The sequence below is a fragment of the Triticum dicoccoides genome, chromosome 7A (assembly GCF_002162155.2).
Source record: "Triticum dicoccoides isolate Atlit2015 ecotype Zavitan chromosome 7A, WEW_v2.0, whole genome shotgun sequence".
NCBI lineage: Eukaryota > Viridiplantae > Streptophyta > Magnoliopsida > Poales > Poaceae > Triticum > Triticum dicoccoides.
This window is the reverse complement of record NC_041392.1, coordinates 260836417-260857159: the sequence shown is the minus strand read 5'-3', so window position 1 is coordinate 260857159 and position 20743 is coordinate 260836417. Positions and strand designations below refer to the sequence as shown.

At 41.8% G+C, this 20743-nt stretch overlaps 1 protein-coding gene across 1 annotated transcript; it reads left to right on the top strand.

Moving 5' to 3' along the window:
• Positions 1-16928: 16928 nt before the first annotated feature.
• Positions 16929-19547, top strand: LOC119329349 (60S ribosomal protein L17-2-like). Its single transcript, XM_037602381.1, has 7 exons — positions 16929-17062; positions 17152-17188; positions 17296-17336; positions 18475-18705; positions 18806-18908; positions 18985-19052; positions 19248-19547. Exons 1-7 carry the CDS (start codon positions 17060-17062, stop codon positions 19281-19283), a joined length of 519 nt encoding a protein of 172 aa, XP_037458278.1. The 5' UTR covers positions 16929-17059; the 3' UTR covers positions 19284-19547.
• Positions 19548-20743: the final 1196 nt, after the last annotated feature.

The following is a 20743-nucleotide window of genomic DNA, read 5'->3' as shown; positions in this document are numbered from 1 at the left end:
TAAAAACAGAATTTTTGATGCGGAGTGCTACTTGGCATAATTTTAATGTAATTCTTCTTAATTGTGGTATGAATATTCAGATCCGAAAGATTCAAGACAAAAGTTCATATTGACATAAAAAATAATAATACTTCAAGCATACTAACAAAGCAATTATATCTTCTCAAAATAACATGGCTAAAGAAAGTTATTCCTACAAAATCATATAGTCTGGCTATGCTCTATCTTCACCACACAAAATATTTAAATCATGCACAACCCCGATGACAAGCCAAGCAATTGTTTCATACTTTTGACATTCTCTAACTTTTTCAATCTTCACGCAATACATGAGCGTGAGCCATGGATATAGCACTATAGGTGAAATAGAGTGGTGGTTGTGGAGAAGACAAAAAGGGAAGATAGTCTCACATCAACTAGGTGTGCCAAGGGGCTATGGAGATGCCCATCAATAGATATCAATGTGAGTGAGTAGGGATTGTCATGCAACGGATGCACTAGAGCTATAAGTATATGAAAGCTCAAAAAGAAACTAAGTGGGTGTGCATCCAACTTGCTTGCTCATGAAGACCTAGGGCATTTTGAGGAAGCCCATCATTGGAATATACAAGCCAAGTTCTATAATGAAAGATTCTCACTAGTATATGAAAGTGATAACATGAGAGACTCTCTACTATGAAGATCATGGTGCTACTTTGAAGCACAAGTGTGGTAAAAGGATAGTAATATTGTCCCTTCTCTCTTTTTCTCTCATATTTTTTTATTTGGGCCTTTTCTCTTTTTAATGGCCTCTTTTCTTTCTCCCTTTTTTTATTTGGGCTTCTTTGGCCTCTTTTATTTATTTTTCGTCCGGAGTCTCATCCCGACTTGTGGGGGAATCATAGTCTCCATCATCCTTTCCTCAATGACAATGCTCTAATAATGATGATCATCACACTTTTATTTTTCTTACAACTCGATACTTAGAACAAAATATGACTCTATATGAATGCCTCCGGCGGTGTACCGGGATATGCAATATGACAATGATGGAGTGTGTTATAATAAACGGAACGGTGGAAAGTTGCATGGCAATATATCTCGGAATGGCTATGGAAATGCCATAATAGGTAGGCATGGTGGATGTTTTGAGTAAGGTATATGGTGGGTGTATGATACTGGCGAAAGGTGCGCGGTATTAGAGAGGCTAGCAAAGGTGGAAGGGTGAGAGTGCGTATAATCCATGGACTCAACATTAGTCATAAAGAACTCATATACTTATTGCAAAAATATACAAGTTATCAAAGCAAAGTATTACGCGCATGCTCCTAGGGGGATAGATTGGTAGGAAAAGACCATCGCTCGTCCCCGACCGCCACTCATAAGGAAGACAATCAATAAATAAATCATGCTCCGACTTCATCACATAATGGTTCACCATACGTGCATGCTACGGGAATCACAAGCTTCAACACAAGTATTTCTCAAATTCACAACTACTCAACTAGCATGACTTTAATATCACCATCTTTATATCTCAAAACAATTATCAAGTATCAAACTTATCATAGTATTCAACACACTCATAAGAAAGTTTTATTATTAATCTTGTATACCAAGCATACTAGGATTTTAAGCAAATTACCATGATATTAAGACTCTGAAAATAATCTAAGTGAAGCATGAGAGATCAATAGTTTCTATAAAAAAATCCACCACCATGCTCTAAAAGATATAAGTGAAGTACTAGAGCAAAATTATATAACTCAGAAGATATAAGCGAAGCACATAGAGTATTCTAACAAATTCCAAATCATGTATGGCTCTCTCAAAAGGTGTGTACAGCAAGGATGATTGTGGTAAACTAACAAGCAAAGACTCAAATCATACAAGACGCTCCAAGCAAAACACGTATCATGTGGTAAATAAAAATATAGCTCTAAGTAAAGTTACCGATAGAAGTAGACGAAAGAGGGGATGCCTTCCGGGGCATCCCCAAGCTTTGGCTTTTAGGTGTCCTTAGATTATCTTGGGGGTGCCATGGTCATCCCCAAGATTAGGCTCTTGCTACTCTTTGTTCCATAATCCATTAAATCTTTACCCAATACTTGAAAACTTCACAACACAAAACTTAAAGTAGAAAATCTCGTGAGCTCCGTTAGCGAAATAAAACAAAAGACCACTTCAAGGTACTGTAATGAACTCATTCTTTATTTATATCGGTGTTATACCTACTGTATTCCAACTTCTCTATGGTTTATAAACTATTTTACTAGCCATAGATTCATCAAAATAAGCAAACAACACACGAAAAACAGAATCTGTCAAAAACAGAACAGTCTGTAGTAATCTGTAGCTAGCGCAAGATATGGAACCCCAAAAATTCTAAAATAAATTTCTGGACGTGAGGAATTTATCTATTAATCATATGCAAAAATAATTAACTAAATATCACTTTCCAAATAAAAATGACAGCAGTTCTCGTGAGCGCTAAAGTGTCTGTTTTTTACAGCAAGTTCAACAAGACTTTCCCCAAGTCTTCCCAACGGTTCTACTTGGCACAAACACTAACTAAACACAAAAAACACAATCAAAACAGAGGCTAGATAAATTATTTATTACTAAACAGGAGCAAAAATCAAGGAATACAAATAAAATTGGGTTGCCTCCCAACAAGCGCTATCGTTTAACGCCCCTAGCTAGGCATAACAAGCAAGAATAGATCTAGGTATTGCCATCTTTGGTAGGCAATTCATAAGTGGCTCTCATAATAGATTCATAAGGTAATTTAATTTTCTTTCTAGGAAAGTGTTCCATTCCTTTCTTTAATGGAAATTGGAATCTAATATTTCCTTCCTTCATATCAATAATTGCACCAATCGTTCTAAGGAAAGGTCTACCAAGAATAATAGGACATGAAGGATTGCAATCTATGTCAAGAATAATAAAATCTACGGGCAAATAATTCCTATTTTCAACAATAAGAACATCATTAATTCTTCCCATAGGTTTCTTAATAGTGGAATCCGCAAGGTGCAAGTTTAGAGAGCAATCATCAAAATCACGGAAACCTAACAAATGACACAAAGTCTTTGGAATCGTGGAAACACTAGCACCCAAATCACATAAAGCATAGAATTCATGATCTTTAATTTTAATTTTAATAGTTGGTTCCCGCTCATCATAAAGTTTTCTAGGGATAGAAACTTCCAATTCAAGTTTTTTTCATAAGATTGCATCAAGGCATCAACGATATTTTTAGTAAACGCTTTATTTTGACTATAAGCATGAGGAGAATTTAGCACGGATTGCAACAAGGAAATACAATCAATCAAAGAGCAATTTTCATAGTTAAATTCCTTGAAATCCATAATAGTGGGTTTAGCAACATCTAGAGTTTTAATTTCTTCAATCCCACTTTTATCAAATTTAGCATCAAGATCAACAAATTCCGAATTCTTGGAATGCCTTCTAGGTAAAGGTGGATCATATTCAGTCCCATCATTATCAAGATTCATATTGCAAAACAAAGATTTAATAGGGGACACATCAATAACTTTTAGATCTTCATCTTTATTTTCATAGCAACTAGAATAACACGCTCTTATAAAGGCATCTTTCTTAGCTCGCATCCTAGCGGTTCTTTCTTTGCACTCATCAATGGAAATTCTCATGGCTTTGAGAGACTCATTGATATCATGCTTATGTGGAATAGATCTAAGTTTCAAAGAATCAACATCAAGAGCAATTCTATCAACGTTCCTAGCCAAATCATCAATCTTAAGCAATTTTTCTTCAATCATAGCATTAAAATTCTTTTGCGGAGTAATAAATTCTTTAATATTAGATTCAAAATCAGAGGGCATCTTATTATAATTTCCATAAGAATTGTTGTAGGAATTACCATAATTATTAGAGGGATTACTAGGATAAGGCCTAGGATTAAAATTTCCTCTATACGCGTTGTTACCAAAATTGTTCCTACCAACAAAATTCACATCCATAGATTCATTATTATTCTCAATCAAAGTAGACAAGGGCATATCATTAGGATCAAAATAAACACTCTTATTAGCAAATAATTTCATAAGTTCATCCATCTTTCCACTCAAAACATTAATTTCTTCTATCGCATGCACCTTTTTATTAGTAGATCTTTCAGTGTGCCATTGAGAATAATTAACCATAATATTATCTAGGAGTTTAGTAGCTTCTCCTAAAGTGATTTCCATAAAAGTGCCTCCCGCGGCCGAATCTAAAAGATTTCTAGAAGCAAAATTCAATCTGGCATAAAAGTTGTGAACAATCATCCACAAATTTAAACCATGAGTAGGTCAATTACGTATCATTAGTTTCATTATATCCCAAGCTTGTGCAACATGTTCATGATCAAGTTGCTTCATAATATCGTTTCTAAGAGAGATGATCTTAGCGGGAGGAAAATACTTAGAGATAAAAGCATCTTTGCACTTGTTCCATGAATCAATACTATTTTTAGGCAGAGATGAAAACCAAGTTTTAGCAAGATCTCTAAGCGAAAAAGGAAATAGCTTCAATTTAACAATATCATTATCCACATCTTTCTTCTTTTGCATGTCACACAAATCAACAAAGCTATTTAGATGGGTAGCGGCATCTTCACTAGGAAGGCCGGAAAACGGATCTTTCCTGACAAGATTCGGCAAAGCGGTATTAATTTCACAAGATTCAGCATCGGTAAGAGGAGCAATCGGAGTGCTAATAAAATCATTGTTGTTGGTATTGGTGAAGTCACACAATTTAGTATTATCTTGAGCCATCGTGACAAGCAAGCAAACTAACACACAAGCAAACAAAAAGCAAGCGGGAAAAAAGAGGCAAATAGAGAGAGAGAGGGCGAATAAAACGGCAAGGGTGAAGTGGGGGGAGAGGAAAACGAGAGGCAAATGGCAAATAATGTAATGCGGGAGATAAGGGTATGTGATGGGTACTTGGTATGTTGACTTTTGCGTAGACCTCCCCGGCAACGGCGCCAGAAATCCATCTTGCTACCTCTTGAGCACTGTGTTGGTTTTCCCCAAAGAGGAAGGGATGATGCAGCAAAGTAGCGTAAGTATTTCCCTCAGTTTTTGAGAACCAAGGTATCAATCCAGTAGGAGGCTATGCGCGAGTCCCTCGTACCTGCACAAAACAAATAAATCCTCGCAACCAACGCAAATAGGGGTTGTCAGTCCCTATAAGGCCACTTACGAGAGTGAGATCTGATAGATATGATAAGATAATATTTTTGGTATTTTTATGATAAAAGATGCAAAGTAAAATAAAGGCGAAGTAAATAGCAAAGGAAATAACTAAGTAGTAGGAGATTAATATGATGAAGATAGACCCGGGGGCCATAGATTTCACTACTGGCTTCTCTCGAGAGCATAAGTATTCTACGGTGGGTGAACAAACTACTGTTGAGCAATTGACAGAATTGAGCACAGTTATGAGAATATCTAGGTATGATCATGTATATAGGCACCACGTCCGAGACAAGTAGATCGATTCCTGCCTGCATCTACTACTATTACTCCACTCATCGACCGCTATCCAACATGCATCTAGAGTATTAAGTTAAAAATAGAGTAACGCCTTAAGCAAGATGACATGATGTAGATGGATAGACTCATGTAATATGAATAAAACCCCATCTTGTTATCCTCGATGGTAACAATACAATACGTGCCTTGCTGCCCTTACTGTCACCGGGAAAGGACACCGCAAGATTGAACCCAAAGCTAAGCACTTCTCCCGTTGCAAGAAAGATCAATCTAGTAGGCCAAACCAAACTGATAATTCGAAGAGACTTGCAAAGATAACCAATCATACATAAAATAATTCAGAGAAGATTCAAATATTATTCATAGATAGACTTGATCATAAACCCACAATTCATCGGTCTCAACAAACACACCGCAAAAAAAAGATTACATCGAATGGTTCTCCACAAGAGAGGGGGAGAACATTGTATTGAGATCCAAAAAGAGAGAAGAAGCCATCTAGCTACTAACTATGGACCCATAGGTCTGAGGTAAACTACTCACACTTCATTGGAGGGGCTATGGTGTTGATGTAGAAGCCCTCCGTGATCGATGCCCCCTCCGGCGGAGCTCCGGAACAAGCTCCAAGATGCGATCTCATGGATACAGGAAGTTGCGGCGGTGGAATTAGGTTTTTGGCTCCGTATCTGATCGTTTGGGGGTACGTGGATATATATAGGAGGAAGGAGTACGTCGGTGGAGCAACAGGGGGCCCACGAGGGTGGAGGGCGCGCCTGGTAGGGGTGGGCGCGCCCCCCTACCTCGTGGCCTCCTGTTTCCTTTCTTGACGTAGGGTCCAAGTCTCTCTGGTCTTATTCGTTGAGAAAATCACGTTCCTGAAGGTTTCATTCCGTTTGGACTCCGTTTGATATTCCTTTTCTTCGAAACCCTAAAACAGGCAAAAAACAGCAATTCTGAGTTGGGCCTCCGGTTAATAGGTTAGTCCCAAAAATAATGTAAAAGTGGATAATAAAGCCCAATAATGTCCAAAACAACAGATAATATAGCATAGAGCAATAAAAAATTATAGATACGTTGGAGACGTATCAGCGGCCCCTCGTTCCCTCAAAGTTAGCACCTCATTACGATGACGAGACGGGGCGTGGCTACAGTGCAGCCTGCCACCCCCAAATCCAGGGCAGAGCGTGGCCACAGTGCTGCGTACTGGGCGGACATCCCTCGCCCGGTGCGGCACTATTGCCATGCATCCCGTGACATCACCTACGGCCTAGGATGTGGCGCCCCCATGATGGGCTGTCGGTACGGCCTGCAGGCGGTGGGCCCTACTTGTCCGAGAGAAGCCAGAAGGCGGTAGGCCCTGACCAGTCGGCGCGGGGGAGGTCGACTCCTGGCAGGCGGCCCTCTTCTTTCCTCAAAGTCTGTGCACCATATAACTCTGGAATTTGAACCTTGTAATATTTCGAGCTTTTGTGGTACAATCCTTGAAATGGCATCGTATGAGGCTCGTATATTGGTAGCACTATTTTGACCTTAATATGCAATGGTCTTAGATTTTATTAACCATTCTCGAATCTATTTACCTTGTCGATCTCACAGCACACGATATGTATAGCTAACTCGACTGCGACCTTCAACATTATTGCACATAGTTGGTTTCTTCCACCATGTTCCCTGTAGAGCGCATAATTAATTATCCACTCGAGTGTCCATCGTCACCCTTCTGTGTAACTTTGACCTTATCACCCACGGGTAAACTTATGACCGAAGTCATTCCACACACTTCATTTTTACAAAGCTTTTTGCCAATAAATGCCCACGATTTGTTCCTCTTCTAGCCGACGCGTGGCCAAACTAGCCGGGCGGGAACCTTGCACGGTAAACTACGCGGTAGCGCGTGAACAAGCTCACCGACGATACATTTGGCGCCTCTTCGAGCCCACGCATGCGGTGCAGTGTTGTCAAGTGTGCACTGGAATCCTCCGCTACGAACGTTGTGAGAAGACGTGATGATTACAGGCCGGCCGGCCCCCATTTATTACAGTGGCCAACCTTTTGATCGCGCCCCACCATTGCAAGAAGCACACCCACCACGAGAAATTCTTAGAGGGTATCCTGCGCGGCTCTAATGGCGCTCCGAGCAGCTGTCGACGACGAGCAACAGTTCACCATGCGTACCGTGGTGGATGACACGTCTCCAACGTATCTATAATTTTTTATTGTTCCATGCTATTATATTATCTATTTTGGATGTTAATGGGCTTATTTATACACTTTCATACTATTTTTGGTATAACCTACTAACCCAAGGCCCAGTGCAAATTGCTAATTTTTTTTGCCTATTTCAGTGTTTCGCAGAAAAGGAATATCAAACGGAATCCAAACAGAATGAAACCTTCGGGAGAGTTATTTTTGGAACAAACATGATCCATGGGACTTGGAGTGGGCGTCAAGAAATCAACGAGGAGGCCACGAGGCAGGGGTGCGCCTACCCCCCTGGGCGCGCCCTCCACCCTCATGGGCCCCTCGTGGCTCCACCGACCTACTTCTTCCTCCTGTATATATCCATATACCCCGAAAACATCCAGGAGCACCACGAAACCCTATTTCCACCGCCACAACCTTCTGTACCCAAGAGATCCCATCTTGGGGCCTTTTCCGGAGCTTCGCCGGAGGGGGAATTGATCACGGAGGGCCTCTACATCAACTCCATGGCCTCTTCGATGATGTGTGAGTAGTTTACTTCAGACCTTCGGGTCCATAGTTATTAGCTAGATGGCTTCTTCTCTCTCTTGGATCTCAATACAATGTTCTCCTCGATCTTCTTGGAGATCTATTTGATGTAACTCTTTTTGCAGTGTGTTTGTCGAGATCCGATGAATTGTGGGTTTATGATCAAGTTTATCTATGAACAATATTTGATTCTTCTTTGAAATCTTTTATGTATGATTGGTTATCTTTGCAAGTCTCTTTGAATTATCAGTTTGGTTTGGCCTACTAGATTGATCTTTCTTGCAACGGGTGAAGTGCTTAGCTTTGGGTTCAATTTTGCGGTGTCCTTTCCCAGTGATAGTAGGGGTAGCAAGGCACGTATTGTCTTGTTGCCATCGAGGATAAAAAGATGGGTTTTATATCATATTGCTTGAGTTTATCCCTCTACATCATGTCATCTTGCCTAATGTGTTACTTTGTTGTTATGAACTTAATACTCTAGATGCATGCTGGATAGCGGTCGATGTGTGGAGTAATAGTAGTAGATGCAGAATTGTTTCGGTCTACTTGTCGCGGACGTGATGCCTATATACATGATCATGCCTAGATATTCTCATAATTATGCACTTTTCTATCAATTGCTCGAGAGTAATTTGTTCACCCACCGTAATACTTATGCTATCTTGAGAGAAGCCACTAGTGAAACCTATGGCCCCTGGGTCTATTCTCCATTATATTAATCTCCCGTCAACAAGCTATTTCTATTACCGTTTTTTGCAATCTTTACTTTCAATCTATATCATAAAATACCAAAAATATGTATCTTGTTATTATTATCTCTATCAGATCTCACTCTCGTAACTGACCGTGAAGGGATTGACAACCCCTTTATCGCGTTGGTTGCGAGGTTCTTATTTGTTTGTGTAGGTACGAGGGACTTGCGTGTAGTCTCCTACTGGATTGATACCTTGGTTCTCAAAAACTGGGGGAAATACTTACTCTACTTTGCTACATCACCCTTTCCTCTTCAAGGGAAAACCAACGCAGTGCTCAAGAGGTAGCAGTGGACACCCATAGAAGGTTCATGGACCTGTTGGTGGTGTACACCAACGACCCGGTCTGGGTGGAGCACTCCATCCACATCATGGAGTTGTTGCTTGCCGAGGAGAAGTACAAGGTGGTCAGGTTCGACCTCGAGTACACCCGTGCTCATCCCGGGTCTCGTCCCAAGGTCGCCATCGCCTAGATGTGCGTGCGCCACCACATCCTCGTCTACCACTACCGCATGGCACAAGGCCTTGCGAGCATTTCGCTAGGTTTGTCAACAGCCCCCACTATATGTTCGCTACGGTGGACATCACCAACGATGTAAAGGCGCTCGAGAATTCGGGCATCGCCTGCCAGAATCTTATCGACATCCAGGGCCAATACAAGATCTGGGGTAGCGAGGAGCATGCGAAGGACTCACTGGTTCACCTCGTCGAGGCCATCATCGACCCCTACTACAGAGACATGAAGGATTCATGCAACAAGGACAAGCGTGCCTACCACTCAGCCTGGATGGAGAAACTCGACAAAGCTCACATCGTGTACGCGGCCAAGGAGGCGTACACGAGCTATGACATGTACAGGCAGATCGTTGACATGAGGAAGTGCCTCCTTCCCCAAAATGGCCAGGGATCCAGCCAGAAGCAGAGCAATGACAAGCATCCTCACAACAATAAGTAGATGATTAGATTCTCGTTTCTCCTACTTTAGTATGCATGTAATTGCTTACCTTGGTGTGTGGAAATGTAATGTGTGTAGTCACTTTGTGTAATTGTATGCTTAATTTGGTTATGCAATGCTGTCTTTTTAAGTATATATGTTGATGCTCTGTAGACAGAGTGTAGATGTTGTGCGGACAAAGAAAATCACATCGCACACAGACTAAACAATGGAACCCATCGGGGATGTTTTCATCAATCACTCATAATTGTATACTAGCAATCGTTTTCCCACAACACACACGACTTGTTAGCAGTAATCGTCTGTGTTGTTATCGGTCTTCGCACATGTTTCCGATTATAGACTTGTTTGCCGCTTATCACACACATCTTGTTAAGTTGAACCGTTTCTATTCTCATGTCTCAACGCAAATAGTTCATCCGAGTGAACCACATGCCGTATATCGCACACACCTTGATCTGACTGACCATTTCTTTTGTGTTGCCTAATCACAAACAGTTCATCCGAGTGAACCATATGTTGTATATCGCACACACCTTCATCTGGCTGCCTGTTTGTTTTGTTTCTCCTCATCACAAACAGTTAATTGAGCTGAACCGTATGCCCTGCATCGCACATGCAATTAAAATCTAAGCTGTGTTTAATGCATCCTCCATCACAAACGTCTTACACCTTTTTGACAGTTTTTACACCACCTTTTGCGATTATAGCATCGCACACAATTTCGTCGAAGGGACTCTGATTGTAGTGTCGCGTTAGCAGCATCCTGCAGTAGTGACTCCCCTAGGGTTTCTGGAATATTGGGGTATTTATAGAGCAAAGAGGCGGCCCGGGGGGGCACCCGAGGTGGGCACAACCCACCAGGCCGCGTCTGGGCCTCCTGGCGCATCCCGGTGGGCTGTGCTCTCCTTGGAGCACCCCCAGGTGCAGCCAGGGCCCATTATGTTCCTTCTGGTTCATAAAAAATCTCCGTAAAGTTTCGTGGCATTTGGACTCCGTTTGATATTGATTTTATGTGATGTAAAAACATGGAAAAACAGTAACTGGCACTTAGAACTATGTCAATAGGTTAGTACCAAAAAAGATATAAAATGACTATAAAATGATTATAAAACATTCAAGATTGATAATATAACAACATTGAACAATAAAAAATTATAGATACGTTGGAGACGTATCATGGGTATATCTACTTAATGAAACACAAGTCTGAAACATTTGAAAAGTTCAAAGAATTTTAGAGTGAAGTGGAGAATCATCGTAACAAGAAAAATAAAGTTTCTATGATCTTATCGCTGAGGCGAATATTTGAGTTACGAGTTTGGTCTTCATTTAAAACAATGTGGAATAGTTTCACAACTCACGCCACCTGGAACACCATAGCGTAATGGTGTGTCCGAACGTCGTAACCGTACTTTATTGGATATGGTGCGATCTATGATGTCTCTTACCGATTTACCACTATCATTTTTGGGTTATGCATTAGAGACAGCTGCATTCACGTTAAATAGGGCACCATCTAAATCTGTTGAGACGACACCGTATGAACTGTGTTTTGGCAAGAAACCAAAGCTATCGTTTCTTAAATTTTGGGGTTGCGATGCTTATGTGAAAAAAAATCAAACTGATAAGCTTGAACCCAAATCGAAAAGGTGCGTCTTCATAGGATACCCAAAAGAAACTGTTGGGTACACCTTCTATCATAGATCCGAAGGCAAGATATTTGTTGCTAAGAATGGATCCTTTCCAGAGAAGGAGTTTCTCTCGAAAGAAGTGAGTGGGAGGAAAGTAGAACTTGATGAGGTAATTGTACCTTCTCCCGAATTGGAAAGTAGTTCATCATAGAAATCAGTTCCAGTGATTCCTACACCAATTAGTGAGGAAACTAATGATGATGATCATGAAACTTCAGATCAAGTTACTATCGAACCTCATAGGTCAACCAGAGTACGGTCCTCACCAGAGTGGTACGGTAATACTGTTCTGGAAGTCATGTTACTAGACCATGATGAATCTACGAACTATGAGGAAGCGATGATGAGCCCAGATTCCGCGAAATGGCTTGAGGCCATGAAATCTGAGATGGGATCCATGCATGAGAACAAAATATGAACTTTGATTGACTTGCCCGATGATCGGCAATCCATTGAGAATAAATGGATCTTCAAGAGGAAGACGGTCGCTGATAGTAGTGTTACTATCTACAAAGCTCGAATTGCCGCAAAAGGTTTTCAACAAGTTCAAGGTGTTGACTACAATGAGATTTTCTCACTCGTATCGATGCTTAAAGTCTGTCTGAATCATGTGAGCAATTGCCGCATTTTATGAAATCTGGCAAATGGATGTCAAAACTGTACCTTAATGGATTTATTAAAGAAAAGTTGTATATGATGCAACCAGAAGGTTTTGTCGATCCTAAAGGTGCTAACAAAGTGTGCAAGCTCCAGCGATCCATTTATGGACTGGTGCAAGCATCTCGGAGTTGGAATATATGCTTTGATGATTTGATCAAGGCATATAGTTTTATACAGACTTGCGGTGAAGCCTGTATTTACAAGAAAGTGAGTGGGAGCACTACATCCTTTCTGATAAGTATATGTGAATGACATATTGTTGATCAGAAATGATGTAGATTTTTCTGGAAAGCATAAAGGAGTGTTTGAAAGGAGTTTTTCAAAGAAAGACCTCGGTGAAGCTGCTTACATATTAGGCATCAATATCTATAGAGATAGATCAAGACACTTGATAAAATTTTCAATGAGTACATACCTTGATAAGATTTTGAAGGAGTTCAAATTGGATCAGTCAAAGAAAGAGTTCTTGCCTAAGTTGTAAAGGTATGAAGTTGATTAAGACTCAAACCCGACCACGGCAGAAGATAGAGAGAGAACGAAAGTGATTCCCTATGCCTCAGCCATAGGTTCTATAAAGTATGCCACGCTGTGTACCAGACCTATTGTATACCTTGCCATGAGTTTGGCAAGGGGGTACAATAGTGATCTAGGAGTAGATCATTAGACATCGGTCAAAATTATCCTTAGAGGACTAAGGAAATATTTCTCGGTTATGGAGGTGATAAATAGTTCATCGTAAAGAGTTACGTTGATGCAAGCTTTGACACCGATCTGGATGACTCTGAGTCTCGATCGGGATACATATTGAAAGTAGGAGCAATTAGCTAGAGTAGCTCCATGCAGAGCATTGTAGACATAGAGAATTTGCAAAATACATACGGCTCTGAATGTGGCAGACCCGTTGACTAAACTTCTCTCACAAGCAAAACATGATCACACCTTAGTACTCTTTCGGTGTTAATCACATAGCGATGTGAACTAGATTATTGACTCTAGTAAACCTTTTGGGTGTTAGTCACATGGTAATGTGAACTAATCATATAAAGATGTGAACTATTGGTGTTAAATCACATGACGATATGAACTAGATTATTGACTCTAGTGCAAGTGGGAGACTGAAGGAAATATGCCCTGGAGGCAATAATAAAGTTGTTATTTATATTTCCTTATATCATGATAAATGTTTATTATTCATGCTAGAATTGTATTAACCGAAAACTTAGTACATGTGTGAATACGTTAGACAAACAGAGTGTCCCTAGTGTACCTCTACTTGACTAGCTCATTAATCAAAGATGGTTAAGTTTCCTGACCATAGACATGTATTGTCATTTGATGAACGGGATATCACATCATTAGAGAATGATGTGATGGACAAGACCCATCCGTTAGCTTAGCATTATGATCATTTAGTTTTATTGCTATTGCTTTCTTCATGACTTATACATATTCCTCTGACTATGAGATTATGCAACTCCCGAATACTGGAGGAAAACCTTGTGTGCTATATATCAAACGTCACAACGTAACTGGGTGATTATAAAGATGCTCTACAGGTGTCTCCGAAGGTGTTTGTTAAGTTGGCATAGATCGAGATTAGGATTTGTCACTCTGAGTATCGGAGAGGTATCTCTGGGGCGCCCTCTCGGTAATGCACATCACAATAAGCCTTGCAAGCAATGTGACTAATGAGTTAGTTGCAGGATGATGCATTACAGAACGAGTAAAGATACTTGCCAGTAACGAGATTGAACTATGTATGAGGATACCGATGATCGAATCTTGGGCAAGTAACATACCGATGACAAAGGGAATGACGTATGTTGCTATGCGGTTTGACCGATAAAGATCTTTGTAGAATATGTAGGAACCAATATGAGCATCCAGGTTCCGCTATTGGCTATTGACCGGAGATGTGTCTCGGTCATGTCTACATAGTTCTCGAACTCGTAAGGTCCGCACACTTAATGTTCAATGACGATTTGTATTATGAGTTATGTGTTTTGGTGACCTAAGTTTGTTCGAAGTCCCGGATAAGATCATGGACATGACGAGGAGTCTCAAAATGGTCGATAGGTAAAGATTTATATATTGGAAGGTAGTATTCGGACATCGGAATGGTTCCAAGTGATTCGGGTATTTTTTCGGAGTACTGAGGGGTTACCGGAACCCCCGGGGAAGTGTTGGGCCAACATGGGCCTAAGGGAGAGAGAGGGAAGCCCGCGGGGGGTGGCCGTGAGCCCCCCTCCTAGGGAGTCCGAATAGGACAAGGAGGAGGGGGCGACCCCCTTCCCTTTCCCTCTCCCTCTCCTTCCTATTCCCTTCGGTGGAGAAAGGAAAAGAGGGGGGGGGGCGAATCCTACTTGGACTAGGAGTCCAAGTAGGACTCCCCCCTTGGCGCGTCCCTCATGGCCGCCAGCCTCCTCCTCCCCCCTTTATGTACGGGGGCGGGGGGCACCCCAAAGACACACCAAGAATTCTCTTAGCTGTGTGCGGTGCCCCCCTCCACAGTTTACTCCTCCGGTCATAGCGTTGTAGTGCTTAGGCGAAGCCCTGCACGGATCACATCACCATCACCGTCACCACGTCGCCGTGCTGTCGGAACTCTCCCTCGACCCTCTACTTGATCAAGAGCTCGAGGGACGTCATCGTGCTGAACGTGTGCTGAACATGGAGGTGCGTACGTTCGGTACTTGAATCGGTTGGATCGTGAAGACGTTGGACTACATCAACCGCGTTAATATAACGCTTCCGCTTTTGGTCTACGAGGGTACGTGGACACAGTCTCCCCCTCTCGTTGCTATGCATCTCCTAGATAGATCTTGCGTGATCGTATGATTTTTTTTGAAATTGCATGCTATGTTTCCCAACAACAAGATGAAATGGCGATGCCATGCTGGTATATTTGGTGGGGCATATGAAGGTATGTAGGGGAGAACATGTTTCGAGCTAGGCGTGCTCGACACTGACTTTTGCCACCAATTTTTCGAGAGCTCACAAGAAGAATTACGAGGCCCAAAAGCATGGATGGGAAAAACCAAGAGAGGGGTATGTCAAGCTTAATATAGACGTTGCCTTCTCAATTAACCAGGGAACATGTGCTACGGGGGTATCAGAAATGGATGCAGTACCTTGAGGGCATGCAATTGTTGTGGACTGAATAATGTTACAGATGTGGTGGCGAACGAAGCAACATTGCTATACGGTAGTCTGACTCTGGTGAGAGAGGTGGGGTGGGGGTGCAACAACCTAATAGTTAATAATGATTCCATGCATGTTATGGAGGTTACGAAGGATGGTGGAAATTATATGAAAAATGAAAAATCTAACCCTTTTCTGAAACTTTAGCATGAAATGAACCAGATTCCAAGAAAAATCACAAAATGGCCCATTGCATGATGCCTTGGCCCGAGACGCCATGCTAGATGGCACCATAGCTACCCCTACCGAGGGCGTCCCGCTATCTAGCATCACGCCCCACCAAATGGGCCATTTTTGTGATTTTTTTAATCGGGTTCATTTTATGCTAAAGTTTTGAAAAAGGGCCAGATTTGTCCATTTTCACGGAAATTTTATTGGGCAATGGCTGTGAATTTTGAAGAATGCTCTTTCTTAACTAGAGGTTTTAATCATGTATCTTTTAGTGTAGTTTCATGAGAGCAATAGTGTCTTGCTTGTAATACGAAGGGTTCTCAAAATATTGTGTGAATTTAGATCCCTTTTGATTTTATTGTCGGTTTACTTAATACTTTCACCAATCAATAAATTCATCATAATATTATCTAAAAAGATTTCCATCTTTAACTCTTCCTCCTCTATTCCTTGGTGGCTAGGCAAACTCTCCCATCCAGGCTTCGTCGGTGAGCCCGTGGATTCGCCTCCCCTCTGCTTGCCGTACTGGTGACCGGCGGCGGTGAGAGGAATCCCGGGGCCTTCACTTTGGTTAGTAGTTTAGTTTAGTGTTTTTAGTCATCTTGGGGCGACACTTGGGCGGATGGCAGCACTTCTTCTTTGAGTTTGTCTTCGCGGCTTTGATCTTCCTTGACTTTGTCCATCTCGACGAAGCTGACAGAGCTCTCATGTAGATTCCTGCCATCTCATTGGGGCAATGAGGTTAGGGTTTCTCGCTGTGTGGCGAGATTTGGTGTGCGGTGCTTCAGATCCATTCAAGGGTTCAACGACGTCCACCGCGGCTCTAGGACTCTGGTCCCTAGGGGCACATGCACGAAGACCTTCTGGTTGTCATCAACAAGGTCAAGCCGGTTCCAACAGGGGAACGATGACAGAATCGCGTCAGCGGCTCGTTTTGGCTTCAATAGTGGTCCTTTGATGGTCTCAGAATCTCGATATAATTTTTGTTATGTTTGACGTGCTTTGCACTTCCGGTGAATTTTGATAATACTCCTATATATATATATATATATATATATATATATATATATATATATATATATATATATATATATAGATAAAGTCATCATGATGGCTTTCCCCAAAAGACAAAAAGCAAAAGATTTGTTTTTGAGCGGTGCAAGAAAACAAAAGATGAAACGCAGAGGAAAACAAGAGAGAGAAAGGCCGGGCCTGTCCCATAGACGAGACATTGGGCCGTAAGCCCATGAAGAGCTGTGAAGCTCTAGGGTTTTCTCGCCTCCTCATAGACCTCCACCGCCTCCTCAGTTTTCCCCCTGTTGGAAGAGTTCGTGCCAAGGCCAGCACTCACCCTCCCATCCCTCCTCTCCGGCCGCAACCCCCGCCGCCGCCGCCATGGTAAGCCTCGTCCCTCTCTTCTCAGGCACAATCTTCTGCCTGCTGTACGTGCCGTCGCTCTGACATCCTCGCTGTTGCATTCGTCGCAGGTGAAGTACTCGAGGGATCCGTCCAACCCGACCAAGTGTAAGATCTATCTTCCCTCTGTCCCCTCAATGAATTTTTTCTTGCTTTGCGCTTTGCCTTCTGCTTGTGGTGGGTTCTGATCCGATGTTTCGTGCTTTCGTGCGCAGCGGCCAAGGCCTGTGGCAAGGATCTCAGGGTCCACTTCAAGGTGCGTTCCGTGAACCTGCTCTACGCGAGATTTTTTGTCTGTGGAGTTGCGCTACTGGTTGATTGATCCCAGACTAGCGTTCTTGTCAATTTTCATGCGATCTTGTTGATTTAGGGTTAGGGAGTGTACAAATGGCCTCATGAATGATTGAACTGTGACAAACCTAAAGAGTAATGGTTCTGATCTGTTCTTTGCATGCACAGTTACCAGGTTACTTTAGGGATATCAATGCATTCTTTACCGGCGTTAGTCACAGTCGCCAATGGTTCTTAGGCAATCTGAACGTGACATCATCTTTAACCATGTCTTGTTTTGAGGAAGTACATAGCTAATGTCCGCATTTAATCCAAAATCTGCCCAGTTCGCGTTGTATTTGCTAAAGAACGCTGAGAGTCACGCTTAAGTACGCTGCTGCTACTTTATCCTTCTCATTTCTGTACCTAATGTCTGCAATTTTGAAGTCCGTGTTTTGCACATTAAATTTTGGCAAATATCATTACAGTTTAATAGGAACATTGAATATTGTTGTGTTCATTGCTTGCGTCATAGTTATCACTTTGTGATGTTGCTGCAGGTTTCTCTGCTCAAACTCCTAAGTCTCAGTGATCTTTGCCCCCCCTCTAGAAGTCAGGATTAATTGTTTAGAAGATCCTGGCTCCGATGTATCCAAGTCGGGATTAATTGTTTAGATGATTCTTGGTCTGATATATCATTATAGTTTCGTTTATGTTGTTTGATAGCTTTCCATCGTCTTGTTTCTTATCTTTATATTGCATAATTTGAATATCATTAGTTATGAAGACGCCAACTTTTTGTCAGCCTGCTCTATTTTTTCTTTTCTGTTGACGTATGCATACCAAGCATTGCTCACTCTCTGAACTTGGTGAAAAATATCCCAATGTAGTACCGTTGCTTCTTAAGGCTAATAATGTGTAAGGGAAGGGAATGGTCTGTTGGCCTGCAATCTTTTTCTGCCAGATTTTGCATCTGTAAAACTAAATTCAGTTATTTTATCATAGGACCCTGGTGCCAGCACAGTTGTTCCTCGTTTTTGTGCTAGATTGATAATTTTGTAGTCCCATCATTGTCAAATGGTTATATCTTGTTTGTTTCGCTAACTTGCTAATACTGGATGCAGAACACACGCGAGACAGCGTTTGCTCTTCGCAGGATGCCTTTGGGCAAGGCTAAGAGGTACCTTGAGGATGTTCTCGCTCACAAGCAAGCGATTCCCTTCCGGAGATACTGCAGAGGTGTGGGTCGTACCGCGCAAGTAAAGAACCACCAGCCAAATGGGCAGGGTCGCTGGCCTGCAAAGTCGGCCCAGTTCGTGTTGGATTTGCTGAAGAATGCTGAGAGTAACGCTGAGGTATGCTACTGCTGCTGCTATTTTATCCTCATTCTATTTTTGATATGCATCATATTCTGAGCATTTGTTTTGGTTAACTTATTATGTGTTGCGTACATAGGTTAAAGGCTTGGACGTCGACAACCTCTACATTTCACACATCCAGGTGAACCAAGCCCAAAAGCAGAGGCGCCGTACATACCGTGCTCATGGACGCATCAATCGTAAGTTCTAAAGGGTGTTATATTGAAATGTCTATTTGCTTTCATTGGACATGGTGCTAATATTTCTCTATGGCAGCTTACATGTCCAACCCCTGCCACATTGAGCTGATCTTGTCAGAGAAGGAAGAGCCTGTGAAGAAGGAGGTATGCTCGTTTTATGCATTTGTTTTAGTTACTGCCTATCTGGAACTTGTAAATTTGTCCAATATTTCTAACTTCAAGATTCTTAAGATTCACCTTCTAATCAGTCCTACATCAATCACATTGCCATGCTGTCTGTTCTTATGTGCTGTTTTGGTTAGCTGTGTCTCCTAAAGCATATATTGTCTCCTTTGGTAGGCTGACAACGTCGTCGCACCAAGGAAAGCTATCTAAGCTAACGGAGTGGCTGCATTCGTCCAAGAATCTTAGTTGTAGTTCTTCTCAAGTATCTTTGTTGGCAGTGTTTGTTGCCTCCTTGATGTTTTTGTTACCAACATGGAGTAAGGATTTGTTAAGGTTGATGCTATCCTTGTGATCGCGAGTGGTCTTTATATGCTAAAACAGTTTCAGATATTTGAGCATTAGCCCATCAGAACTTATTTCTCAGAGATGCTGGTCCTTTCGGGATGTTCACTTTGAGTATTATATCCACTTTTTAGTTGCTCTTAATTATCCACTTTTTAGTTGTTTTGATATATACGCCGTCTGTTCTTAAATATAAGATGTTTTGGCAGTTCGATTTCAACTGCTAAAACATCTTATATTTAGGAACAGCGGTAGTACTTTCTATTGGTCATAAAATTCCTCGCTGGCTTACTGCTTTGCAATTTTTGGTTGAATGGTTTTCTGTTCCTGCCACTGACCAGAAGCTCATTAAAGTTGTTATGTGCCTTACATTTTCTTTAATTACTGCGAATCGCTACTTTTACCGATATTGCAGCCAGTCTACTGGCAGCCGTGGTGCGCACGGACCTTCACCGGTGTTCTGTGTACTGTGTGGCGGGGAAGGCAACCATCCAGGCACGGTCAAACCGTTAAAGCGCCTATATTCCGTGGCTGTATACGGTCAAATCAAATCATCTAAGTTTGTAGTGGGCGTCCAAAGTTGTACTAACAAATTGTCAGCAAAATGGCGGAGACAAGTTCGGGATGAACAGTAAAATCGAAAATATTCAAAAAAAAAATCCTGTTTTTTTTACAACAACAGTTTTCGATGTTTGCAAAATTTCAGCGTGAAATGACATTCTTGGCAGTGGTGGCAAAAAAAAAAAAACATCACTCCAAGATGCCTTTGAAAATAACTTTTTTGGAGCATGATTTTGTTTATTTTGCCATGGCTTCTAGAAATATTATTTCACGATGAAAATTTGCAATCACTGACAAGATTTGTTTTGTCACAAATATTTTTTTGATTTTTTTTCATTTTACGGAAAACCCAAGCTCATATGATCTTGGGCTAAGAAACTCCATGTCCGCTTAAGGGCATATCCAACACGAACGCTTAAACCTTCCATACCTGTTCAAGCGGTCCGGATCCACGAGCCATCCAATGATGTTGTCCAAATGGCAACCACGTAGGATTGTGACACCTCTGCCACACAAAAATGAGGTAGAACCCGCACATTCGGGGATGACTGCATTGTTTCTGGCAAAATCCTCCTTTCTTTTTCTCCTTTACCATCTTGTCGCTCTCCGAATAATAAATAAAGATGGCCGCATGCATCGATTGATGCAGAGACCGGGGGTTTTAACCTCCTTTTCAAAAAAATTCCTGCCACTCTCCAGCTAGTTCCCGTCCATTTTTGTCGTCGCCCGCCACATGGACTCGTACAAAAAGCTACCGAAGAAGGCGG